At 40.8% G+C, this 21,971-nt stretch overlaps 1 protein-coding gene across 1 annotated transcript in view; it reads left to right on the top strand.

Annotated features, from left to right (window-relative positions):
• Positions 1-21,971, top strand: part of LOC136866853 (dynein axonemal heavy chain 1) — a 1,878,455-nt gene that overhangs the window by 1,147,934 nt on the left and 708,550 nt on the right. The window contains exon 19 of the mRNA XM_068226864.1: positions 6,726-6,827. Within this exon, the coding sequence (XP_068082965.1) occupies positions 6,726-6,827 (102 nt within the window). The remainder of the gene's footprint in view (positions 1-6,725; positions 6,828-21,971) is intronic.

The raw sequence follows: 21,971 nt of genomic DNA, 5'->3' as shown, positions 1-21,971 counted from the left end.
TAAAATGTGCGCCAATTGAAACTCCTCTGCTGGAGGAAGTTTGAACTTTATTGACGGTATTAATTTTCAAGTTTCTCGGAAGATGTCACTACGTGGAAAATTTGGAGTTTTGAACTGTGTCATTTTCGACGTATTTTTGTTTTGCTTGTAGAAAGAAGTGTGAACTTTCTCTTCTAGAGGACACTACTGAAGATCAACAATAGTGCACCCTAGTGCGGAGTGAAAGAACTACTTTTTTGGAGAAAATTTTATTTCAAAAGTTTGTTTCTTGTTAAATTTCTTTCTGTTATTGTTTAAGTTGGCTGTATACCCCTCTCTTTCCCCTTGTTTTGTATTTAGCCAATCCCGAATTTCTTTTATTAATTTCTGACCAATCGGATGTATCTTCCCCCAACTTGAATATGTTGCTGTATCCTACCCAATAAAGTTTTTGTGGGAGGGTGTTCTCATTCCCCTAACGCCTCGAACCTTCCGCGAGAGGATATAAACTGCTGATTTTAGGGTCTCCGGGCCACTTCTGTTCCATCTTTCAGTATGTAAAGTACATAGCAGGGGGCGGGAAGCGCCTCTTTCTTCGGCGACAGTCAACAACCAGGTAATGGCCGACTAATTACTTCTTTTCTTGCTTGCTCAGCAGTTTAACTCTCGGGGCGGGTCCGAAGTTTTTCCATTATGTAACCTTCCTTAAAATGTAAAGAAACTTGTATCTATGCTATCTTTTAAACTACATGTTGGGATAGAGAGTGCTTAACCCTCTCGAACTCCCACTCATATTGTTTTGAGGTGAACTTATATTTTTCTCAACCTATTCTTCTTCGACTTAATGTAAATTGTTTCCTTCTTAAGTCACCTCTTTAGTGTGGGATTAGCCCTTGTATTAACGGCCTAGTGCCAAGTAGGTTTTAAACAAAGCGTATTAGGAGCGCAAGCTCGCCTCCTCTCAAATTGTTATTTTAGAGGTCAAGTAATTAATCTTTTCTCACTTAATAGAACTCAGTAGGTTGGGTATTTTACCCCTGTGTCTATGTCCAGAGAGGACAACTTGAAGGTGGAGTTTGGTGTGGCCTTTGAGAGGCTTAAAGTTGAGAGCGAGGGGCTCTTTCTTGAAAATTAAGTGTTGTATGCCTCGAGGAGGCTTTTCTGTGTAATTTGGAGCAAGGGCTCTGGAACATGAACGGGGTTTTCGGCCCCTCTGGTAAAATTTATTTTGGAGTAAAGTCGGGCTAATTGCTCAAGAATTGTAAATTTGGGGCTCGAAGCCCAAATCCTGTAAATCCTGTAATTGGAACTGTTGTTGCCTTGCTACTCTGTACCTGCCGTAATTGTTATTTCTTAATTTTGAAAAGAAAATATAACCTTGTTAAATTTTAAATTAATTTTACTTTCGTAGCTTGAGACCTGTTCACCACCCCGCACCTTCTTTCACCTCTACCTACCACCAAAACACGGTAACAATAATAATAATAATAATAATAATAATAATAATAATAATAATAATAATAATAATATGCCAACGGCCGTAGCCGTGTTGAAGCACCGGATCCCGTGAGATCTCCGAAGTTAAGCAACATTGGGCGTGGTCAAGATTTGGATGGGTTGCCACGCGCTGTTGGTGGCGATAAGGGAATGGAGGAGCGGAAAGGAACTGGCCACCCTACCAGGCCACTCTGGCTCAGGCACACTTCTGCGGAGGTTCGGATCTGCCTTCGGGAAGAATACACCCTTACCTTAATAATAATATGATCCTGTGCCACTGATCACGTCTGCTGAGGCCATGGTTGCCATGCATGCCATAATAGACAGTAAGTACACCGAACCTAATTAGATTCCTGGCGACATCTGGAAAAGGATGGGGCTACGCGAAGCGGAATTCCTTGGAGACGCCTTCAACAACTGCAGAGAGAACAACGAGGTTCCATTTGCCTGGCAGACCAGCGTCACATTTCCCATCTGAAAAAGCAAAGGCGATGTCAACAACTCTGCAACATACCGCCCTATACGCCTCCTCTGCCACACGTTGAAGATATTTGAGCGTGTCATTCAGCCCGCCTGCGCAGCTTCGTTTCCGTCTCCTCAAACCAGAAACCTGCCACTGCAACGACGTTGGATGCAGTGAGATGGAATTACAGCCTTCACCGCGAGGGTGTCACTTGACCTTTTGCCAACAACACTTTTGGAGATCGCCTAATTCCCTGTACCCTTCTCACTCCCCGGATCTCAGGCCATCTAGATGCCAACACATGGGGCATGCAGAAGAAATCTTTTTTTCCGGACAGGAATGTTTCATAGGAATGTTCCCGACACAGTTACTGTGTGTCCTTGTTGGAACCGTGTGTTCATCAACATGTTCGACAATGTATACGACCGTTCTGGACAATTCATGAGATGTGAGGGTGCACATGTTGAACATACGCAGTTAGGTACGTTGGCACCGTCACCTTGCATGTTATAATGTTCAGAACATGTTTGGGTTTGCAATACTGTTTGTTTGTCTGTATACTGTATTAGTCTATGCCCTAATTGGAAGCGTTGCTTCGTGGTGCTAAGCTGCGCTGTACCGCTCCCGGAAACAAATACATTATTTCAAACGTGGCTGTCCTAATTGACTGATGCGTTGTACCATCGCGCCGCTTAGCATCGCACAGCACAGCGAGCGTAGCAAGCCAGTTTGATTTTGCAGTTACTTCGCTCAAGTTCGCGAACGATAGAAGTTAATGCAGAGGAAGTTATTTCTCTCGTCCACGGTAAGGAATGTTTGTGGGACGAGATACATGGACATTATGTGAATAGAAGAGTGGTGGATAAGACTTGGGAGGAAATCACTGTATCGATAGGATCCACAATTAAGTGCTTTCAGTACGTTTCTTCTTCTTAATCTGCTTACCCTCCAGGGTTGGCTTTTCCCTCGGACTCAGCGAGGGATCCCACCTCTACCGTCTCAGGGCCAGTGTCCTGGAGCTTCAGACTCTGGGTCGGGGGATCGGGGAATACAACTGGGGAGGATGACCAGTACCTCGCCCAGGTGGCCTCACCTGCTATTCTGAACAGAGGCCTTGGTGGGGGGTGGGATGATTGGAAGGGATAGACAAGGAAGAGGAAAGGAAGCGGCCGTGGCCTTAAGTTAGGTACCATCCCGGCATTTGCTTGGAGAAGAAGTGGGAAACCACGGAAAAACACTTCCTGGATGGCTGAGGTGGGAATCGAACTCACCTCTACTCAGTTGACCTTCCGAGCCTTAGTGGACCACGTTCCAGCACCCGTACCACTTTTCAAATTTCGTAGCAGAGCCGGGAATCGAACCCGGGCCTCCGCGGGTGGCAGCTAATCACACTAACCACTACACCACAGAGGCGGACTCAGTATGTTTATTGCCTAAAATAACACATTTTCATCATCATCATCATCATCATTATCTGTTTACCCTCCAAGTTCGGTTTTTCCCTCGGACTCAGCGAGAGATACCACCTCTACCGCCTCAAGGGCAGTGTCCTGGAGCTTCAGACTCTAGATCTGGGGATACAACTGGTGAGAATGACCAGTACCTCGCCCAGGCGGCCTCACCTGCTATGCTGAACAGGGGCCTTGCGGGGGATGGGGAAGATTGGAAGGGATAGACAAGGAAGAGGGAAGGAAGCGGCCGTGGCCTTAAGTTAGGTACCATCCCGGCATTTGCCTGGAGGAGAAGTGGGGAAACCACGGAAAACCACTTCCAGGATGGCTGAGGTGGGAATCGAACCCACCTCTACTCAGTTGACCTCCCGAGGCTGAGTGTACCCCGTTCCAGCCCTCGTACCACTTTTCAAATTTCGTGGCAGAGCCGGGAATCGAACCCGGACCTCCGGGGGTGGCAGCTAATCACGCTAACCACTACACCACAGAGGCGGACTAACACATTTTCAAAGGACTTTTAATTTCAAAAAGTATAATTGAAGTACATTTTCACCGCTTTATTACTGTTGTGCTTATTATTTATGAAAAGTACCTTTCATGATCTCATGTAACCGGAGAGACTGTTGAAGTAAACACAGAAGCGATCCCTCACAGCTGTTGCATTCCTGGTACTAGCATTGTTCACCGTCATGTTGAAGTTACGTAATGATTCATCTAGAGGCTGCCTGGCCGAGGTGCTCGGTTCGCCCGGAAGGACGTGGGTTCGAAGTGGGTCAGAAAGTCGTAAAATTTAAGAAACGAGATTTCCAATTCCAGAGGTGTATATGGCCCTGAGGTTCACTCTGCCTACACCAAAAATGAGTACCAGATAAATTCCTGGGAGCAAAGGCAGCTAGGCATAGAGCTTAACCACTCTACCTCATCAAGTGCCGAGGTTACAGATAGTAGAAGCTTTTACCTTCCACCTCTCCAAGGGCCTTCATGGCCTGTATGGAGATGGCATTGCTTTGCTTTTCTTTGCTTTGTAATGAATCAAAATACCTTCATTTAAACCTTCTAAATCCCATACAATTTTATGTAATATCATAGTACACTCAACAATGTGTGAAACTCCTTTTATCATCGGCAAGTAAAAATTTGATTTTTGACTTTATGCTTGAAAGTTTGTCATTCTTCTTATCAAATGTAACCTACTCTGTCCAGTTAGAAGGGCGTAACACCGTGCTGTATTAGGACACATAGCACGTGCGCAGCGCGGCTTCGCTCAGCTCAGCTCAGCTTAGCAGCGCGTCACAACGCTTCCAATTAGGAGATAGCCTTAGGCAATATGAACAGTGAGGTTGTTCGTTATGTCTTTAACCACTGAACCATAAAATGCTACTGCAGTACCTTGAACATACCACAAAAATACTGAAAATATAACCAAATATGACCTTATATCACTAAAATAACCAAAATATGACCAAAACAATTAAAATGGCCTAAATGTACATTTATATGCAAAATAAAATTGCTTTAAATGGATCAGGGACCCGTCATTCACAGTTTTTTCAGATTTCTGGAAAAATTAACTTAGGAAAGATATATTACTTTTCCTTAACACCGCAACCTTACTAATCACCTATAATATTAATGTAAAATATTAAAGGATTTTTCTAAAAAATAAAGAGCCTTATATTAATATGGTGAAAAAATACACGATAAGTAAAAGAAAAGAAATGAAGCAATTCACGTACAAGCATAATATTATAGAACTTCGTCTTGTAATACATAGTACCAAGGGAGTTGGCCATGCGGACAGGGGCGCGCGGCTGTGAGCTTGCATCCGGGAGATAGTGGGTTCGAATTCCACTGTCGGCAGCCCTGAAGACGGTTTTTCATGGTTTCCCATTTTCACACCAAGAAAATGCTGGGGCTGTACCTTAATTAAGGCGACGGCCGCTTCCTTCCAACTCCTAAGCCTTTCCTATCCCATCGTCGCCGTAAGACCTAGCCACTAGCAAAAAAGAATACATAGTTCTTAGATTCCTGTACCTGGTGTTAAAAGTTACTTCCCAGTTGTATTCTTCTACTAATTTCCATATTTAGTCCCATTTTCTGTCAGTTCACTTCCCAAATAGTTGAAGTGTTCTACTATTTCCAGTTCCTTGACTCTAATTTTGATAGCTCCTTTTCCTCCTCTACTTCCTCAATTAACCTATATTAAATTCATGCCGAACACCATCATTGAACTTGAAACCTATGGTGATCGTCTCCTCCCAGTTTACAGCGTACGTGTCGCTGGTGTTGCAATTACCTCACTATCAACCGATTATAATCAATATTCTGATCAATTAATAGTGTGTCACATCGCAAACGACAAATTCCATGCAGAGTGATTATTTCACTACATGTTAAATCAGTACAGCTCAGAAGGATGATTGACGCGATTCACCTGTGGTATCGTATGTTCTCCATTAGTATTCACATAGTCTCCAATAAGAAGAGAAGTATTATAAGTGATTTGTAGATGAAAGCTAATCGTTTTCATATTTTTCATTTTCTCTTGATCAAGTTCATTCTCGATACATATTCTTGACCCTTTCAGCTTCGTACCCTCCAAATTTTTTGAGCCTTCAATCTCGATACCGTGCATACTTTGATCGGTTTCCTTCTCGTACACAATACACAATCAATGTCACTGTCGTAGCATTCAACTTCCAGTTTCTCTCTGATTAAGGAAAGCAATCTATCCAACAATTCATTTGGGTTCTCTTTATCTGTCTCTACCAGTCCATAGATTATTGTGTTTCTCTTCCTTTCTACCTTCACTTGAATCCATTCCTTTAGTTCCATCTTTCTAATCCTTTCTTCTAACTCCAGGACCTGATTCTTCATTTCAGCCATCTGAATCTTATTCTGTAGCAGGTTCTTCTTGATATCATTGAGTTCTGCTTTTAAGAAGGTCTTCAATTTTTCTGATTCTCTACTTTGCTCCATTATCATTGTCAACGTCTTATCCATGTTCAAGACCTCCTTGAGCTTCTCTATATCTTCCAAAGACAGTGCAGGCCCTAGGTTTAATTCAACACCACGGATCACCAATAGCACCATCACCTCCACTGATGTTATGGTTATTGATTCCGGTCTGTATTGCTTTCATTTTCATTCTACAATGCCACCTGCGTATAACACACTGACATTGCCTTAATGGTACTCCACTCGCACTTCGTACACTTGTCACTCTCTCAGCATGATTGCGTTCTTTCACCTTACTGCCTGAATTGCAACTGTCGAATAGGGAGAGAAATATTATAAGTGATTTGATCCTTCCTTTAATGCTGTGTTGCAGCAAGTGGCCGAGGAGACTAAGCTAGTGGTGGAAAAAGAAGAGGCCGAGGCTGCTGCTAAAGCAGAAACGACTCAAGCTATAGCCGATGATGCTCAGCGGGATTTGGGTAAGTCAACGTTACAATACAGTACTATATCTCTGCTTTACATTGATAAAGGGCCCTTATACGCACATTGCGTCCATCTAGCGGAGTGGCAGGGCGTGTTGACAGGCTATGGCTTTGGATCCAAGTTGTGCATTCCGGACACGCGTGGGTTCGAAACTCACCGTCGGCTACCCTAAGAATTGTTTTCTGTGGTTTCCCATTTTGTAGTAGTATAGAATTTCGCACAATGTGCATGAGTAGTTAATTTTCACAGAACTTTCTTAGAGAGGAGCCGCGTCGATTACACCACAGTACGTGATATCTGTCACATGGCCGACCGCATAGTTCACACAGACACTGTATATCCGGAAGTGGAACTTCTTCATGCTGCACACTCTATGGTGAAACCCATGTACTGCAAGACGGGTAACTATATGTCGAAGCTGGTAGTTCGAGTCCATCCAGTCAGTTGACATCATTGCTTCGGTCGCATAGAAATCGCCCCATATTTCCTTCCGTTTCTCTTGCAGCTCGTGTAATAATTGTTGATAGGCCTCAGTAGATGGCAGATGCAACTGCATGCGAAGTTCTCCCATGTAGTATTCCTGCCGAGCCAGAACATACACCAGGCGGGAAAGGGTGAATTTTGAAAGATTCATAGCCTTTTTCAGATACCTTGCTTTGAAACTTTCTAATAGTTTCAGGTTTTTCTTCTTCAGGTGGTCCCATATACATTCCAGAGCATACGTCAAGACGGGTGTCACTTTCAGCTTAAATAGGTCCATAGCCGTTTTGAGCGAAAGTTTACTGATATTCTTCACTTCGCTCATTGCAGCCACTGCAGACGCTACCTTCTCCTTTATATGTATGGAGAAGACATCGCCATGGGTTTGGAATGTCAGACCCAGATACTTGAAATTGTTCACTATTTGCAGGTTTGAGCCTTCTAATGTAATAACTTGGTTTGCAGCTAGTCTTCCTCTCTTTCTGAAGGTCATCATGACCGTTTTCACTTTATTCATCCTTAGTCCATTCTCTTTAGACCATTTCAGTAATTTGTCGAAGGCTACTTGTAACTGCTCAATCGATTCCGAAGCTAGAACCATGTCGTCCGCATACATATAGATCGCGACGTTGTTCATGCTAACTACTTGTACTACATCCAAGACAGCTATGTTGAACAGTAGGGGCTTAGTGGGTCGCCCTGCAATATACCGTTCGTTTGTTCTAACACGCTGGATACGGATCTGTTGTCGTCGATCTGGACCACGTTGCTCGCAAGAATACTCCTTATAAGCATTGATATGTAGTTTTGAGATCCAATTAGGGATTCTAGCTTCTCTATTATAAGCTTTCTGCTCACCAGGTCGAAGGCCTTGCAATAGTCAATAAATATGGCATGTAATTTGCCACCTTTCAGTCTCAATGATCTCTCGATATCATTTTGTAGGCATTTTATGCCGTCGATTGTTGAACGACCCTTCCGGAAACCAAGTTGTTCCTCAGGTAATCTTCTGTCCACTAAGTCTGATAGTCTTTCCGTCAATAATCTTGTCAGTATTTTAAAGCCTGCACATTCTAAAGCAATGCCCCTATATGAGTTAGGGTCACCTATGTCTCCTTTTCCCTTGTATAACACCTTTAGTAATGAGCTTCTCCACTTGTCTGGCACGTTGCACTCTAGTAGGCAGTTATTAAGCAAGTGTGTCCAGTCTTCTGTCAGTACATTTGTGCTCTCTGTTATGTGTTCGTTGAAAATCTGGTCAGGGCCGCATGCTTTTTTCTTCTTCAGCTTTTTTAATGCTGTTTCGACTTCCTTTGCAGTAAACAGTTCTATGTTTACGCTGCTCTTGTGATCTTCAACTGGTGCCGGTCGTGTTTCTTCCTTCTGTAGCACATCTTTGAAATGCGCTTCCCAGATCTCCATGGGTATATCCGTGGGGAATTGAGGTTGTTTTGCTTTCAGGGCTTTATATGGATGTGCCTTGGCTTCTTCTATTAGCTTCTTTTCTTCATCCAGCAGAAAATATTTCCTTGTAGCTCTCAATATGGTTTTGTATTCTCTATTTTTCTATGTATATTCCTGTAGATCAGACTGAGACTGGGATTTTCTGAATATGTGCAGCGCTTGGAGCGCTTCTTTACGGGCTTTGTAGCATAGCTTATTAAACCATGGCCTTGCACGTCTGGGGTTAACTAATGGTCGTTCGGCAGCTATTTTGATAATGCTCTCAAGATAATCCAGTATCTGATTCAGATCTCGCCCATCTGTGGGATTTATGTCTTCGCGTGCCTTTTCAAGAATCTCTTGATTTAGTTTCGTGGAGTATGAATTTCTGGCTTCGGTCTTCTTCGGTGGCATTCGTTGTACACAGAGTGTGATTTCTACTGGTAAATATTTTCTGATGACCACATCATCCCTTACTCTGCCGCCTGTTATTGTGCACGTTTTCATGTTTGTAAAAACAAGGTCTGTTGTGCTGCTCCCATTGCTGCATATATACGTCATGCGGTGAGGATCATTCACAAGGGACAGCCCTTTCCCTTGTATAAAACTGAGTATACTGTCTGTTTTCTTGTTAACTCGGTCCACCCGAAAGTTCAAGTCTCCTGCTAGTATAACTGTCTCACTACTGTGAATTTTAGCTAGCGTTGTGCCTATGTCGTCTATTATTTCTTCCTCTTTGCATTCTGGTTGGAAGTATGCTCCTATAATTACACATGAGTTTGTTCTCACTGCCAATACATTGTCAGTATTATATATCGTCCTGATCGGGGCTAGTCTCGGACTCACCAAGCATGTTATGCCGCCTTTCGGTCTGCCTTTCTCTCCTTGTATAGCAAGAACATGCGCTGCATACACGTTATTTGGACACCACTCCTTTGTCAAAAATGTCTCCACTAAAATAACTATGTCGTAATCTACGAGTATGTCTTTAGGCATCATATTCATGGCATTTACTAGACCCTCAATATTCCACGACAGACATTTGACGGTTATGTTCGTCTCTTCCCCTAAATCTCCAAGGGGCACGAAAAGTACGACAGATTACATTTTCCGGCCAGAACTTGCTGTTATATACATTCTCGAGGTCTTTCAGGGGCACGCCAATTTTGAATGCTCGACTAGAAGGTCTGGAGCTCACTAGTTGACAGTCGATGTCACTTATTCCGCTTTCTTTTAGGTATTCCTCGAGGTCCTCACTCGTTGTGTCAGCATTGAGCCTTCCGATGTATAACCAGCCCTTGCCCTCAGCTGCTTTGATCTTGCTCTCTCCTTGCTTACTGCCACGCAATAGCTCCCTTTTCTCATGAGGCCCGGGTCTCTGGAGTTGGCTTCCCTGTTTTGTCCGCCCTTCTTCCGAGGTTCCCGTTAATTGTGTATGCCTTCTACGGCTACGCTGCATTTTCCAAGGGCCATCATACCCTATTTCTACCTCTTTCTCTTCCATTCTCACTCCCATGCTGCCGGTTTGTTGTGTTTCCATTTGTATATGTTGTGCTGGACGGTCTCCCTCGCTAGAGCTTCTTGGTCTTTGGATGATGATGCTGCCAGGTTCTGTTTCTTTTCTTTCGCCAACAGGTCTGTGCGTCGTTCCGTTACATTCCCTCTTGAGCGTCCTATTTTCATCTTCCATTGCTCTTTTAATTTCCTCTTTGAATTTTTCCTGTAGATTCGATTCCAGAAACTTGAGAATTGCATCTGCTTTCAAAGTTATGTTGGCTATGGCTTCATTGTCTGGTTCGGCTGTCGTTTGAATTTTCAGAACAGTCGATTTACATGCGACACATAGCCATGTCAACTTGCAGGTTCGTCTTTTAATAATATCGTATTCACCTTTATTTAGCTTTATACAGTCAGCGTGTTGCCAAATTCTGCAACGTTCGCATTCAACTGCTTTTTCGTTCTCTCTCACAAACTCCGTACAGATATTACAAACATCACCCATTTCAACCCCTCTGATTTCTGTATCCGTTAGCATTGCTGTTCTTTACTCTTACAACGCTTGGAACAAAGATGGCGCACTCACTCGCTTGACTATGTACTTACTTCCGCACTGTTTATTCTGTGATTAGTAGAGCTACATAGATTCTCACTCCTAATGCACAGCAGTTGGCTACACTGAACAATGTTTATAATTCTTGGTTAGGATGCACGTGCACACTATTATCGCTTAGTATTTAAATTAGAGGCACAAGATCACACAAATAATTATCTTAGACGGATTAGCACAGATTTCACTTTGAAACTATAACACTTTCACTCTTAGGTTGACGATAAAACTATCACTTTTCCATCAAAATACGGAGCTTACACATAACATAACTTATAACTTAAAAAAAAATGCTGGAACAGTTCCCGTTCGCAGGCCATAATCGATCACTTCCACCACCTTGTCCAATTTCATTCAGTCCTCATCTTCATTAGGGCCTCAACTGAGGGTTGTGTCAGGAAGGGCATCCGGCAATAAAAACATGCATAGAAATTCATATCACGAGATTACCGACTCCGTATCAAGAAACGGGACTTAGGAGTAGAGAGACACGTATATTGCATCAATATATTGTGTGAAAATGCTTAGTCTCAATGGCAATATTTATTTCTCCTGATTGTTTTTGTCCTTCATGACACAAGTCAATCGAATACTCCACTACACAGAGCAAAAAACACCAAAGTACGTCAGCGAACTGGGACACGCAACAAACAGGTAGCTCTCGTGGGGATGGCTGACGTAGGTTGAATGATATTGCGCAATAAACTCCTAAGACGGTACAACATAATGACAGAGGTCCCACACAAGTTAATGAGATTAAATATTCTTCAATACAGTGCGCAAATCTTCAGTGTAATCCTTGCAATGTCAATACCGGTGTACAGTACTAGGTAATATCGTGCGAGTGGCTCTTTAGAAGACTCTTTCTCTTTACGGCGCAATATCTGCTGTACGTGGAGCCACATCATCTGATTTTGATCAAAATAATCGAATTATTATTGTGTCCTCTGGTCCTTTTCACGTGTTCTAGGCTACGTCTTGTCACGTTCAATAATATAGAGTTCATTGCTGGTATTTTTTTCAGGCCATTTCTAAGAATAATCTCTCCTTGCCAGTGTAATGCGGCATATAAATTGTAATCCTAATGAAAGAGCCTACAAGTATGAACAGCTCGAAAGGAACTGTGTCTATGCCAATGTTTGCTGAAGGTTCTTGAGTAAATTGTACTAAAGACATCACGGAAACTGCTTTACTGAACTATGTAAATATGGGTATATTAGGAAATTTAATTACATCCAGAATATACTCTGAAATGTAATTATATTCGCAAACTTCATAAAGGTACAATTTGAAAGGCAGACTACCGACCATATCGTGCATTAGCACCTTCTACACTCGTATCCCAGTTCCATGGATGAAATCCACTCAGCTACCCCTGAAGCAATCACATGGTTTACAAACCTTTCAATCCAGGTATGGTCCTAATGCTGTCAATTGTGTATTTTGAAAATGTATTTCTTATTGTCTTGTATCCATTATACGTTAAATTAAATAAATAAATAAATAAATAAATAAATCATCATCATTTTACAGTTCCAGTTTCCCGGGTACTGGTGGCGATCCTTTTCCATTCCGTCTTATTGAGATACGTTCAACCAATCACTTCTGATCTACATTTAGAGCAGTCGCCCAGGTGGCAGATGCCCTATCTGTTGTTTTCCTAGCTTTTTCTTAAATGATTGCAAAGAAATTGGAAGTCTGTTGTTAATGACGTCCTTCAGTGTCCTTCCCTTATCTGCAACGTCCATCTTTACGATGTCCATCCAGTGGGTTCTTGGTCTTCCCACCATCCGATTTCCTGCCACATGTCTCTCCAATTTAACATACGCTGTCCTTTTAGCCCCATCCTCATTACATGTCCAAACCACCTCAGTCTGGACATGCTGACCCGATCTAAAAACGTTGTTTCAATCCATGCATCATTTATTTATTTATTAAATAAATAAATAAATAAATAAATAAATAAATAAATAAATAAATAAATAAATAAATAAATAAATAAATAATATTAAAAACTGGAGGTGAAAGTACACTTTGCAATGCCATATAGACAATAATGTTATTTTGTCTGCAACGCACACTCCTTTCGTAACTATGTTGTATTTCATCTATTACTGCTTTTATCTCTTTCTATGCCATAGCTTCTGGCTAGAGTTATATACAGAGTTAAGAAGACAGATTCACAGACAAGCATACGAACATGGCATTCCACACGGAACATGCCGGTTTACATGAAAATGTTCATTGTCGCGTGATGTTAAAGTTACCGAAGTGGTAACTTGCGCACGTGGCAACAGTGTAAAGCCGAATACTGCGATACATATCAATTTAACAACATTAGTAGTTCGGTTTTTTGGACCCCTTGTTCAATACCGGGCGTCAAAATAAAATTGTTACTAATTAATTAATATCAACTTCGATTCCACAACGCTTCTGCAGTTTATTTTTATTGCAAGTGATACGATGAGTACAATCATATAGAAATATTCAGTTTCATTTTTTAACGGAATAATATTCCTACAGTAGCATTTGACTGCAATTTCCCTTCGCTTGTATATATTTAACGTAATTCAATAAGCTGCGTTGTTTGGGTCATCAGCCCGTAGGCTGGTTTAATGCAGCTGTCCACGCACCCTATCCTGTGCTAAACTTTTCATTTTTACGTCCTTCATCTGCACTAATCTGTTTGTCGTATTCATACATTGGTATACCCCTGCCGTTCTTACCGCCTAAACTTCCCTCAAAAGACTGACCAAGTCCTGGGTATCTTGATGTGTCCTATCATTCTATCTCTTCTTCTGGTCAAATTTAGCCAACTTGATCTCCTCTCACCAATTGGATTCAGTATCTCTTCATTCGTGATTCGATTTACTCATCTCACCTTAAGCATTTTTCTGTAACACCACATTTCAAAAGCTTCTATTCTTTTTCTTTCTGAGCTAGTTGTCGTCCATGTTTCACTTCCATACAATGCCACGCTCCAGACGAAAGTCTTCCAAAACTTTTTTTTTACAATTTGATTAGTTAAGGTACAGCTACAGCATTTTCCTGGTGTGGAAATGGTAAACCACGGGAAACCATCTATAGGGCTTCCGACAGTTCGGTTGGAACCCACTATCTCCCGAATGCAATCTGATAGCTATGTGACCCAAACTACGTGGTCACTTCCTTGGTAAACATATTTCTCTAATTCCTATATCAATGTGAACAAACTTTTCTTTAAAAAGACCTACCTTGCTTGTGCTAGTCTGCAATTTACGTCCTCCTTACTTCTGCCATCGTTAGCTATTTTATTACTCCTGTTACAATTATTCAAGTGTTCTTTCATTTAATTAATTACATTTAACCAGTCTATTTTTACTACAGAACTTCACAGCTTTGTATTTGATGTTTAATACAATGAAATTTGTACTTGAATAACAAATTTAAACAGTCCAATCCAATTTTGACGTCTGATATTGAACACGGGATATGAAGATTTGATCTCTGTGGATCCCAACGGTGTTAGGCTTATGACACCTAGGGATTATTTCATTTCGCGTTCTCAAATACCTTATCTGTTTTTCCCCAATGCAGTACAATCATTCTTTGATAAGTCTGGTCTCCGCTTCTTCCTCAATTATCAGAACTAAGGGTTATATCGTCCTGTCTCTTCTTTGAGCAAAATCACCACCAGCCTCTGAATACAATGATTGTGGGTGGATTGTTTTGTTTTTGTTTTTTTGGACGGAAAGTGTCCATGCAGTACTCCTTGTTATCAGTCGGCATGTAAAATAACTTTGGTGACACATTTGGTACTGAGACCTAGATACTCTCCAAATCTGATGAAAGACAGCTTGGTATATTTTAAAGAAGGATATTGAGCCAATGTTTTGGCCAGTGGAGGAAAATGGTGTCGGCAGAATATAATAATGAATTGTATCTATAATAATAATAAAAGGAAGTGTTTGTTTGTCTTTCTGTCTGTCTGCGCGCGATGCCCAGCAAAATCTACAGCGCGCAGAGATCTGAAATTTTGAATATAGGTAGATGGAAGGGGGTCCGAATGCACCTCGAAGCCGGAATTTTCATTTTCGCTTTCGTTAGTGAGTTATGAACGAAAAACTATCGAAAAACGTGTATTGGGATATGACAATCCAACGTGCTGTCACCAAGATTATATGCATAGAGTCACTGTCGCTAGGCAACGTACATAAGGTAGGTAGAGAACACAATTCAAGGAGCCATTTTACGTCCATGGCATAGGAAGCCGTTTTTGGTCTTAATGGTGTGAGGGCATATGTCGCTGTTGATGGTGATTCGTTCGTCGGATGTGGCCGTAAAGTCTTGAGCTATTCGAGAGGAGTGGGCTATGTGCCTGCGCCGGGTTTCATCCTGTTCATTCTTACTCTCATATATCATGTCACTCATTTCATCTCATTAACTCATCTGAGTAGGTTGACGTCATGAAAGATATCCGATCGTAAAAACTCGCTACGAAGATTCATCTCACTTCATGCTCAAACAGCGTAGAGAAAGTGGGCAAGGGTTGGACATGTATACATTTAGAGGAAATATATAGAACAAGTCAAATCTACGGCAAACAAAGGTCAGAAATATTTGTCATAGGTGGGCCCACGTTTTCACCTAAGACGCAATGCTGTGTCTAAGAGCAATTCTTGCACCAAGACATGAAGCTGTCAACGTCATCAATAAGCAACACTCACAAGAATTATCCGGTTACCATGTTTTCTTTCTCCTAACTCAATCTCATGTTTTATTATTTCATTTAGAGAAAACATAGGTTATAGTAAAGAAGATTAGATTATAATACACACGCACAGATCTGAAATTTTTAACATGCGTGGCCACAGCATTTCACCAATTACGCATGGCTATGTCAAAGAGCGATTCTTGCTCCAAGAAGTGAAGCTGTCAACGTCATCAACTTTTGCAAGAATTACCCGATGTTCTACAAAGTTACAAGTCTATCGACTACATGGCAAAGCTTTTGAAAGACTTGGAGTCACCTGGAGTACCCTCCAACATCTTAGAGCGGACGATTGTGGCACCGATTATCCTTATTAAGAATAAGAATCCTGCCCTCTGCAATGAAAACGACTCAGAAACTGATGACTAATATTACTGAAGCAATTCTCATGATTAGGCATTCCGCGAGCGAAGTAATATCCATTCCTCGGATTCGAATAATTTCTTCGGATATACAGTTTAAATTTAGATGTCTGCAGTTCCCCGTTTGTTTCAGTTTCGCTATGAACATCAACAAGGCACAAGAACACTCTCTTAAAGTTGTAGGTCTCCATCTTCGAAAAGGCTGCTTCTCCCATTGCCAACTGTACGTGGTTTGTACAAGAGTTGGAAAGGTAAACGCACTATATATCTTAGCTCCATTTGGAAGGACACTAATATATAGTTCAACCGGAAGATCTATAAGGAAAAAATAGTTTTGATTATATAAAACAATTAATAAACGCGGGCAAAGCCTCTGGTACATGCTAGTAATGTATATAACGAACCACACATTGTGAATTGCATGAAGATCAGTAGGTTGGAGTGGGCAGGACATGTGCTGTGTACTAAGAACAGAATGATAAAGAAGATATTTAATGCAATGCCAGAAGGAACCAGGAAAGTTGAAAGACCAAGGCTAAGGTCGGGAAAAGGGTGAAAGAGAATGTAAAGATAATTGGAATCAAGGATCGCAGGAGCTCTGCACTTCACAGGAAAGAATGGGGAAAACTTCTTCAGAAGACCAAGGCCCACAAAGTGCTGTCGTTGCGGTAGTGATGATGATGATGATGATGATGATGATGATGATGATGATGATGATGATGATACATTTGGTGGCGATCCAACAAAAGTTATTAAAAACTCAGCTATAGATCACATTACTTTTTCTTCCTGGTTCTTTCTCAAATTCTTAGATTCGCCACTTCGTGGGGATGTGTCCCAGTTTCACGGCCTGATGCCTTTTCTGATACCAAACAGATGTGAAGAGATGTAATCTCTGTTGCGTTTTCTATACTGGTTGGTAGTGTGGAGTGTTGTGTGTGAATTAAGAGGTTAATATTGAAACGAAGAAAAACACCCAGTCCCAGAGTCAGAGGAATAAACCATATGCAGTTAAAATCTACGACCCTATCAGGAAGTCATTTTCTGGAGGCGGTGCCAAAAGGTTACTACAACAATCTCAAATGCAAAATGAGCGCAAAAAAAAAACACATTGGATCGTATTACAGACCTTTATAATATTCCTATAACGTGTATGCTTGGAACATAAAAATAATGGCGAACTGTGAGTGAGTTTGCCATTGTAGAAAGTCATGGCTTTTACTATTTTTATAGGACCATAAAATCAGCATTCCTTAATACAGTGAAACTTGTATTAAACGACCATTGACTGTTCCGCGAATAAAAGGTCTTTCATAGGGGTGGTCGCTTAAAAGTGGGAGGCAATTCTCAATAACATTCTTTTAAGCTTCGAAAGCAAAATGTATGCGACATAAAACATAATTTACTGCAGTTTATTTACACTTTTACTGTCCAGTACTCTACTTCAATATACAGCACAGTACATTTTTATCAATGTTTTTAAACAATTTCATTTTCCAAATTGTCCACTCAATATGTAAATGTACTTTTGATTTTAAAATTAATTTGATCTTAGTCCTGCTACATTTAAAATTTTCGGCTAATTTCCTTTCGGAAAACCCACTTTCACAATGGCGGATTATTTTTACGCAGTCTTCAAGAAATAACACGCTTCTGACATTCTTAGACATCTCTACAATCACAGCACGTCACGAAAAAGGGAATTGTTATGATACCAACACTCGTGTCCCTGCTTTTAAAACTTTACTGAAGTTTATTTAAATTTCTAGCACGCAAGATCAGTAAGCGTTCTTCCCAATTGGGAGAGGGAATTCCTGAGTTCATGAAATGGAGAGTTCATTAGGTATGCCTACTTGGTAGATTACTCACACAAACATGGAATGTAGATCTCAAGTTGGAGTGGTACTTGCGCGGCATAGCATTTTCGCGGCAGAGACTACCTACAGCGGGCATGACACGTTTAACAGCTGGGACTCCTCACAGATTGAGTGGTACTTGCGCCGCGAAAGATCACCACTAGTTTGGATCAGTGGAAACGTCAGTAGTTCCCTGTATGACTGAACATCTATTACACTGATATTTTAAATTTGTCTTATCAAATTGTAGTCATCCAATAAGCGTTCATTCATAATATCTTTTTGAGGTTTCCATTGAATTTATCTATCACTAGAATGATTTGGCTTTATTAAACAAATCAAGTTTGGCAATATGTAAAGAGGCCTTTCAGCCCTGTCAGCCATTGAGGCGTTGGCCTTCTGACCCCAACTTGGCAGGTTCAATCCTGGCACTGTCCGGTGGAATCTAAAGGTGTTCAAATACGTCAGCCTCGTGTCGCTAGATTTACTGGCACGTAAAATAACTCCTTCGGGACAAAGTTCCGGCACATCTTAGTCTCCGAAAACCGAAAAAGTAGTCACTGAGACATAAAGCCAATAGCATTATTATTATTATTATTATTATTATTATTATTATTATTATTATTATTATTATTATTATTATTATTATTATTATTATTATTATTATTATTAGGGTGAGTCAATAAATAAGTCGCAACCATGTGTGTGCCTTATACCATTTGAAATTACGCGCAAAAATGTTGCCAGCAGATGGCAGCATATGTATGCTTGTCGTACGACATCTCGCAGGCACTCAGTCAGTCAGAGGCTGTGCACGATGGCACATGTGTTGCATAACTGTACACGAGAAGAACAGCGTGCAGTTGTGCGTTTTTTTGTGGGCCAAAGGACTGTCAACAGAAGAAGTGCATCCCGTCTATGGTGAAAACTGTTTCTCAAGGAAAGCTGTGTTCAATTGGATCCAGAAGTTTAACCATGGAAGGAAAAGCATCAGAGATGGGGAGCGTCCTAGTCGTCCTGCGGAGAACGCTTGATACATCCACCGTACAGTCCTGACTTAGCCCCCAGTGATTTTCATCTGTTTAGGCCCCTAAAAAATCATTTGAGTGGCCGTCATTTTGATACAGATTATGCCGTAATCTATGACGTTACACGTTGGCTGCGACAGCAACCAAAGGACTTCTTTGCTGCTGAGATGGGATAAGTGCATGAATGTACAGGGTGAATATGCCTCAATTCAGTTTTGGGACTTATTTATTGACTCACCCTCGTATTATTATTATTATTGTTACCGAGTTTTTGTGGTAGTTATGCGTGAAAGAAGGTGCGGGGTGGTGAACAGGTCTCAAGCTACTAAAGTAAAATTAATTTAAAATTTAACAAGGTTATATTTTCTTTTTTTAAACAAAGAAATAACAAGCATGGCAGGTACAAAGTAGCAAGTCCAAAGGGTAGTTACAATATTTACAAGATTTGGGCTTCGCGCCCTGACTCCACAATGCTAGGGCAATCAGCCCAGTTTTACCCCAAACACAAGTTTCAACAGAGGGGCAGAAAACCCCATTCATGACTAGGAGCCCTTGCTCCAAATTACACAGAAAAGCCTCCACGAGGCGTACGACACTCAATTTTCAAAAGAGCCACTCGCTCTCAAATTTAAGCCTCTCCCAGGCCACACCAAACTCCACCTTCAAGTTGTCCTCAACGGACCTAAACACAGGGGTAGAATACCCAATCTACTGAGGTCCATAAAATGAAAAGAAGGTTACTTAAATGACCTCTAAGGTAACAATTTGAGAGGAGGCGAACTTGCACTCCTAATACACTTTGATTAAGACCTACTTGGCACTAGGCCGTTAATACAAGGGCTAATCCCATACTAAAGAGGTGACTTAAGAAGAGAACAATTTGTTTTACGTTAACGAAGAATAGGTTGAGAAAAATAAGTTCACCTCAAAACAATATGAGTGGGAGCTCGAGAGGGTTAGCACTCTCTATCCCAGTATGTAGCTTTAAAAGAGAATATATGAAAGAGTAGTTACATTTAGGAAAAGGTTACATGGTGGAACGCTTAGAACCCGCCCCGAGAGTTAAACTGCTGAGCTAGCCAAGAAAAAAGGTTATTAATTGGCCATTACCTTGTTGTTGACCGCTGCCGAGGAAAGAGGCGCTTCCCGCCTCCTGCTATGTACTTTATACACTGAAAGATGGAACAGAAGTGGCCCGGAGACCCTAAAATCAGCAGTTTATATACTCTCGCGGAAGGTTCTAGGCGTTAGGGGAATGAGAACACCCTCCCACGAGGATTTTATTGGTTCATCAATAAACCCCCTACACAATACTAAGAAGAAACACATAATTGGTGGAAAATTAATTTAAGAAATTCGGGATAGGCTAGATTTAAAATAAGGGGAAAGGAGGGGTTAATATTGCCAACTTAACCGATGACTGAAAAAAAATTAGCAAAGACAAACATTTGAAATAAAAATTTCTCCAACAAAATAGTTCTTTGACTTCGCACTAGGGTGCACTATTGTTGATCTTCAGTAGTGTCCTCTAGAAGAGAAAGTTCATACTTCTTACTTCAAGCGAAACAAAAACACATCAAAAATGACACAGTTCAAAAACTCAAAATTTTCCACGTGGTGACATCTTCTGAGAAAGTAGAGAATTAATAGCGTAGATAAAGTTTAGACTTCCTCCAGCAGAGGAGTTTCAACAGGCGCAAATTTTAAATTAGCGGCGTGGAGGTGTACCGCCCGGTACAATTATTATTATTATTATTATTATTATTATTATTATTATTATTATTATTATTATTATTATTTAATATCAGCCTTGTCATCCTGATAACTACTACTGTTTACAAACATGATAACATTCGGAATATTGTTATAACCTTGCCAAATGATCTTAAAGGTTATATTTTCATTTTATATTTGCAGAAAATTGACCGTAATCAAAATGGTATGTCAAAGATATGGGCTGTTCGGACTATATGTCTAAGCCAACTTGAGGATGTAAGACATATTCCTTACAAATTTCTTTATGTCGCCACTTCCTAAATAAATCTGTTACTCTCAGTGTCGCGCAACTTTTCTTCACTTTTCCTTGCTAAACAACTTGTGAGAAAATAATGGAAAAGTGTAGACACTAAACTAACCCAAAGTTCATTCCGAACGAAGAATGATTATATGAAGAAACTGAAAATAGCAGTAGGAAGCAAGTTAAATACGCTTTTTAATGCATACTTTAAAGTAGACACTCGTATTATTGCCCGCCTTCGCAGCGTAACGGTTAGTGTTATTAGCATAGGGGCTGGTATGTGGTTGAAATGGTACCTCCATTGTGGGGGTGCCTGAAAAGCGCTGCAGCACCTGAGAATGAGGACTCGAGTGCATATTATATCACTATTTCATTGCTATTTAATAACAATAAAATCACTCATTAATATAAATATCGAAATGTGAAAAGTTTCGTGTTATAAAATTATATGAAGTAGGTAAATGCCGTAAAATTATTTAAGAATATAAAACTGATATTTTTTACGAGGGTATTTTATTTCTTCTTCTGTTCGGTTTTTGGCTACTATGGACCACGGAGTAACAACTACAGAATCCTGGATCATCTTTTTCCTCCCTTGGCTTTGATCTTCTGCTAATACAGCTTCATTCGTTGGCTTATCTGCTTCCTTCTCTCTTCTGAAAAAATCACTTTTGAAGATTTATTTTCTCCTTCTTCCCGGAAGCCTCTGAGTCTGAAACTAATTGTCGAAAGTGGTTCCTGTTTTGGATGTCTTCATGACTAATGCCCATTCTCTCCATACCGGCCTGTATCTCCATAAACCACCCTTCAAAATGTGTAGAGAGTTTTCAAGTCAGCCTTTCTTGATTCATACGTAGGAGATGTCCATAAAATCGTTTTCGTCTCTTCTTTATCGACTCTATAACTCTTTGTTAGGTCTTAATCTTCGTTGTCCGCCAGCATATATAGGTCCCAGTATCTTCCTTATGATGTTCCTGTCTTCTTTCTCCAGTTGTTCCAGCTATCCTCTGCTTATAAAATCCAAGATCTCAGCAGCGTATAGTCCTTCTGCTTTGATCACGGTGTTATAGTACCTTAGTTTTGTTCTCAGACTTAAT

Source organism: Anabrus simplex, chromosome 3 (genome assembly GCF_040414725.1).
Source record: "Anabrus simplex isolate iqAnaSimp1 chromosome 3, ASM4041472v1, whole genome shotgun sequence".
In the NCBI taxonomy this organism is placed as follows: domain Eukaryota; kingdom Metazoa; phylum Arthropoda; class Insecta; order Orthoptera; family Tettigoniidae; genus Anabrus; species Anabrus simplex.
This window is presented reverse-complemented; position numbering and strand designations above follow the sequence as displayed.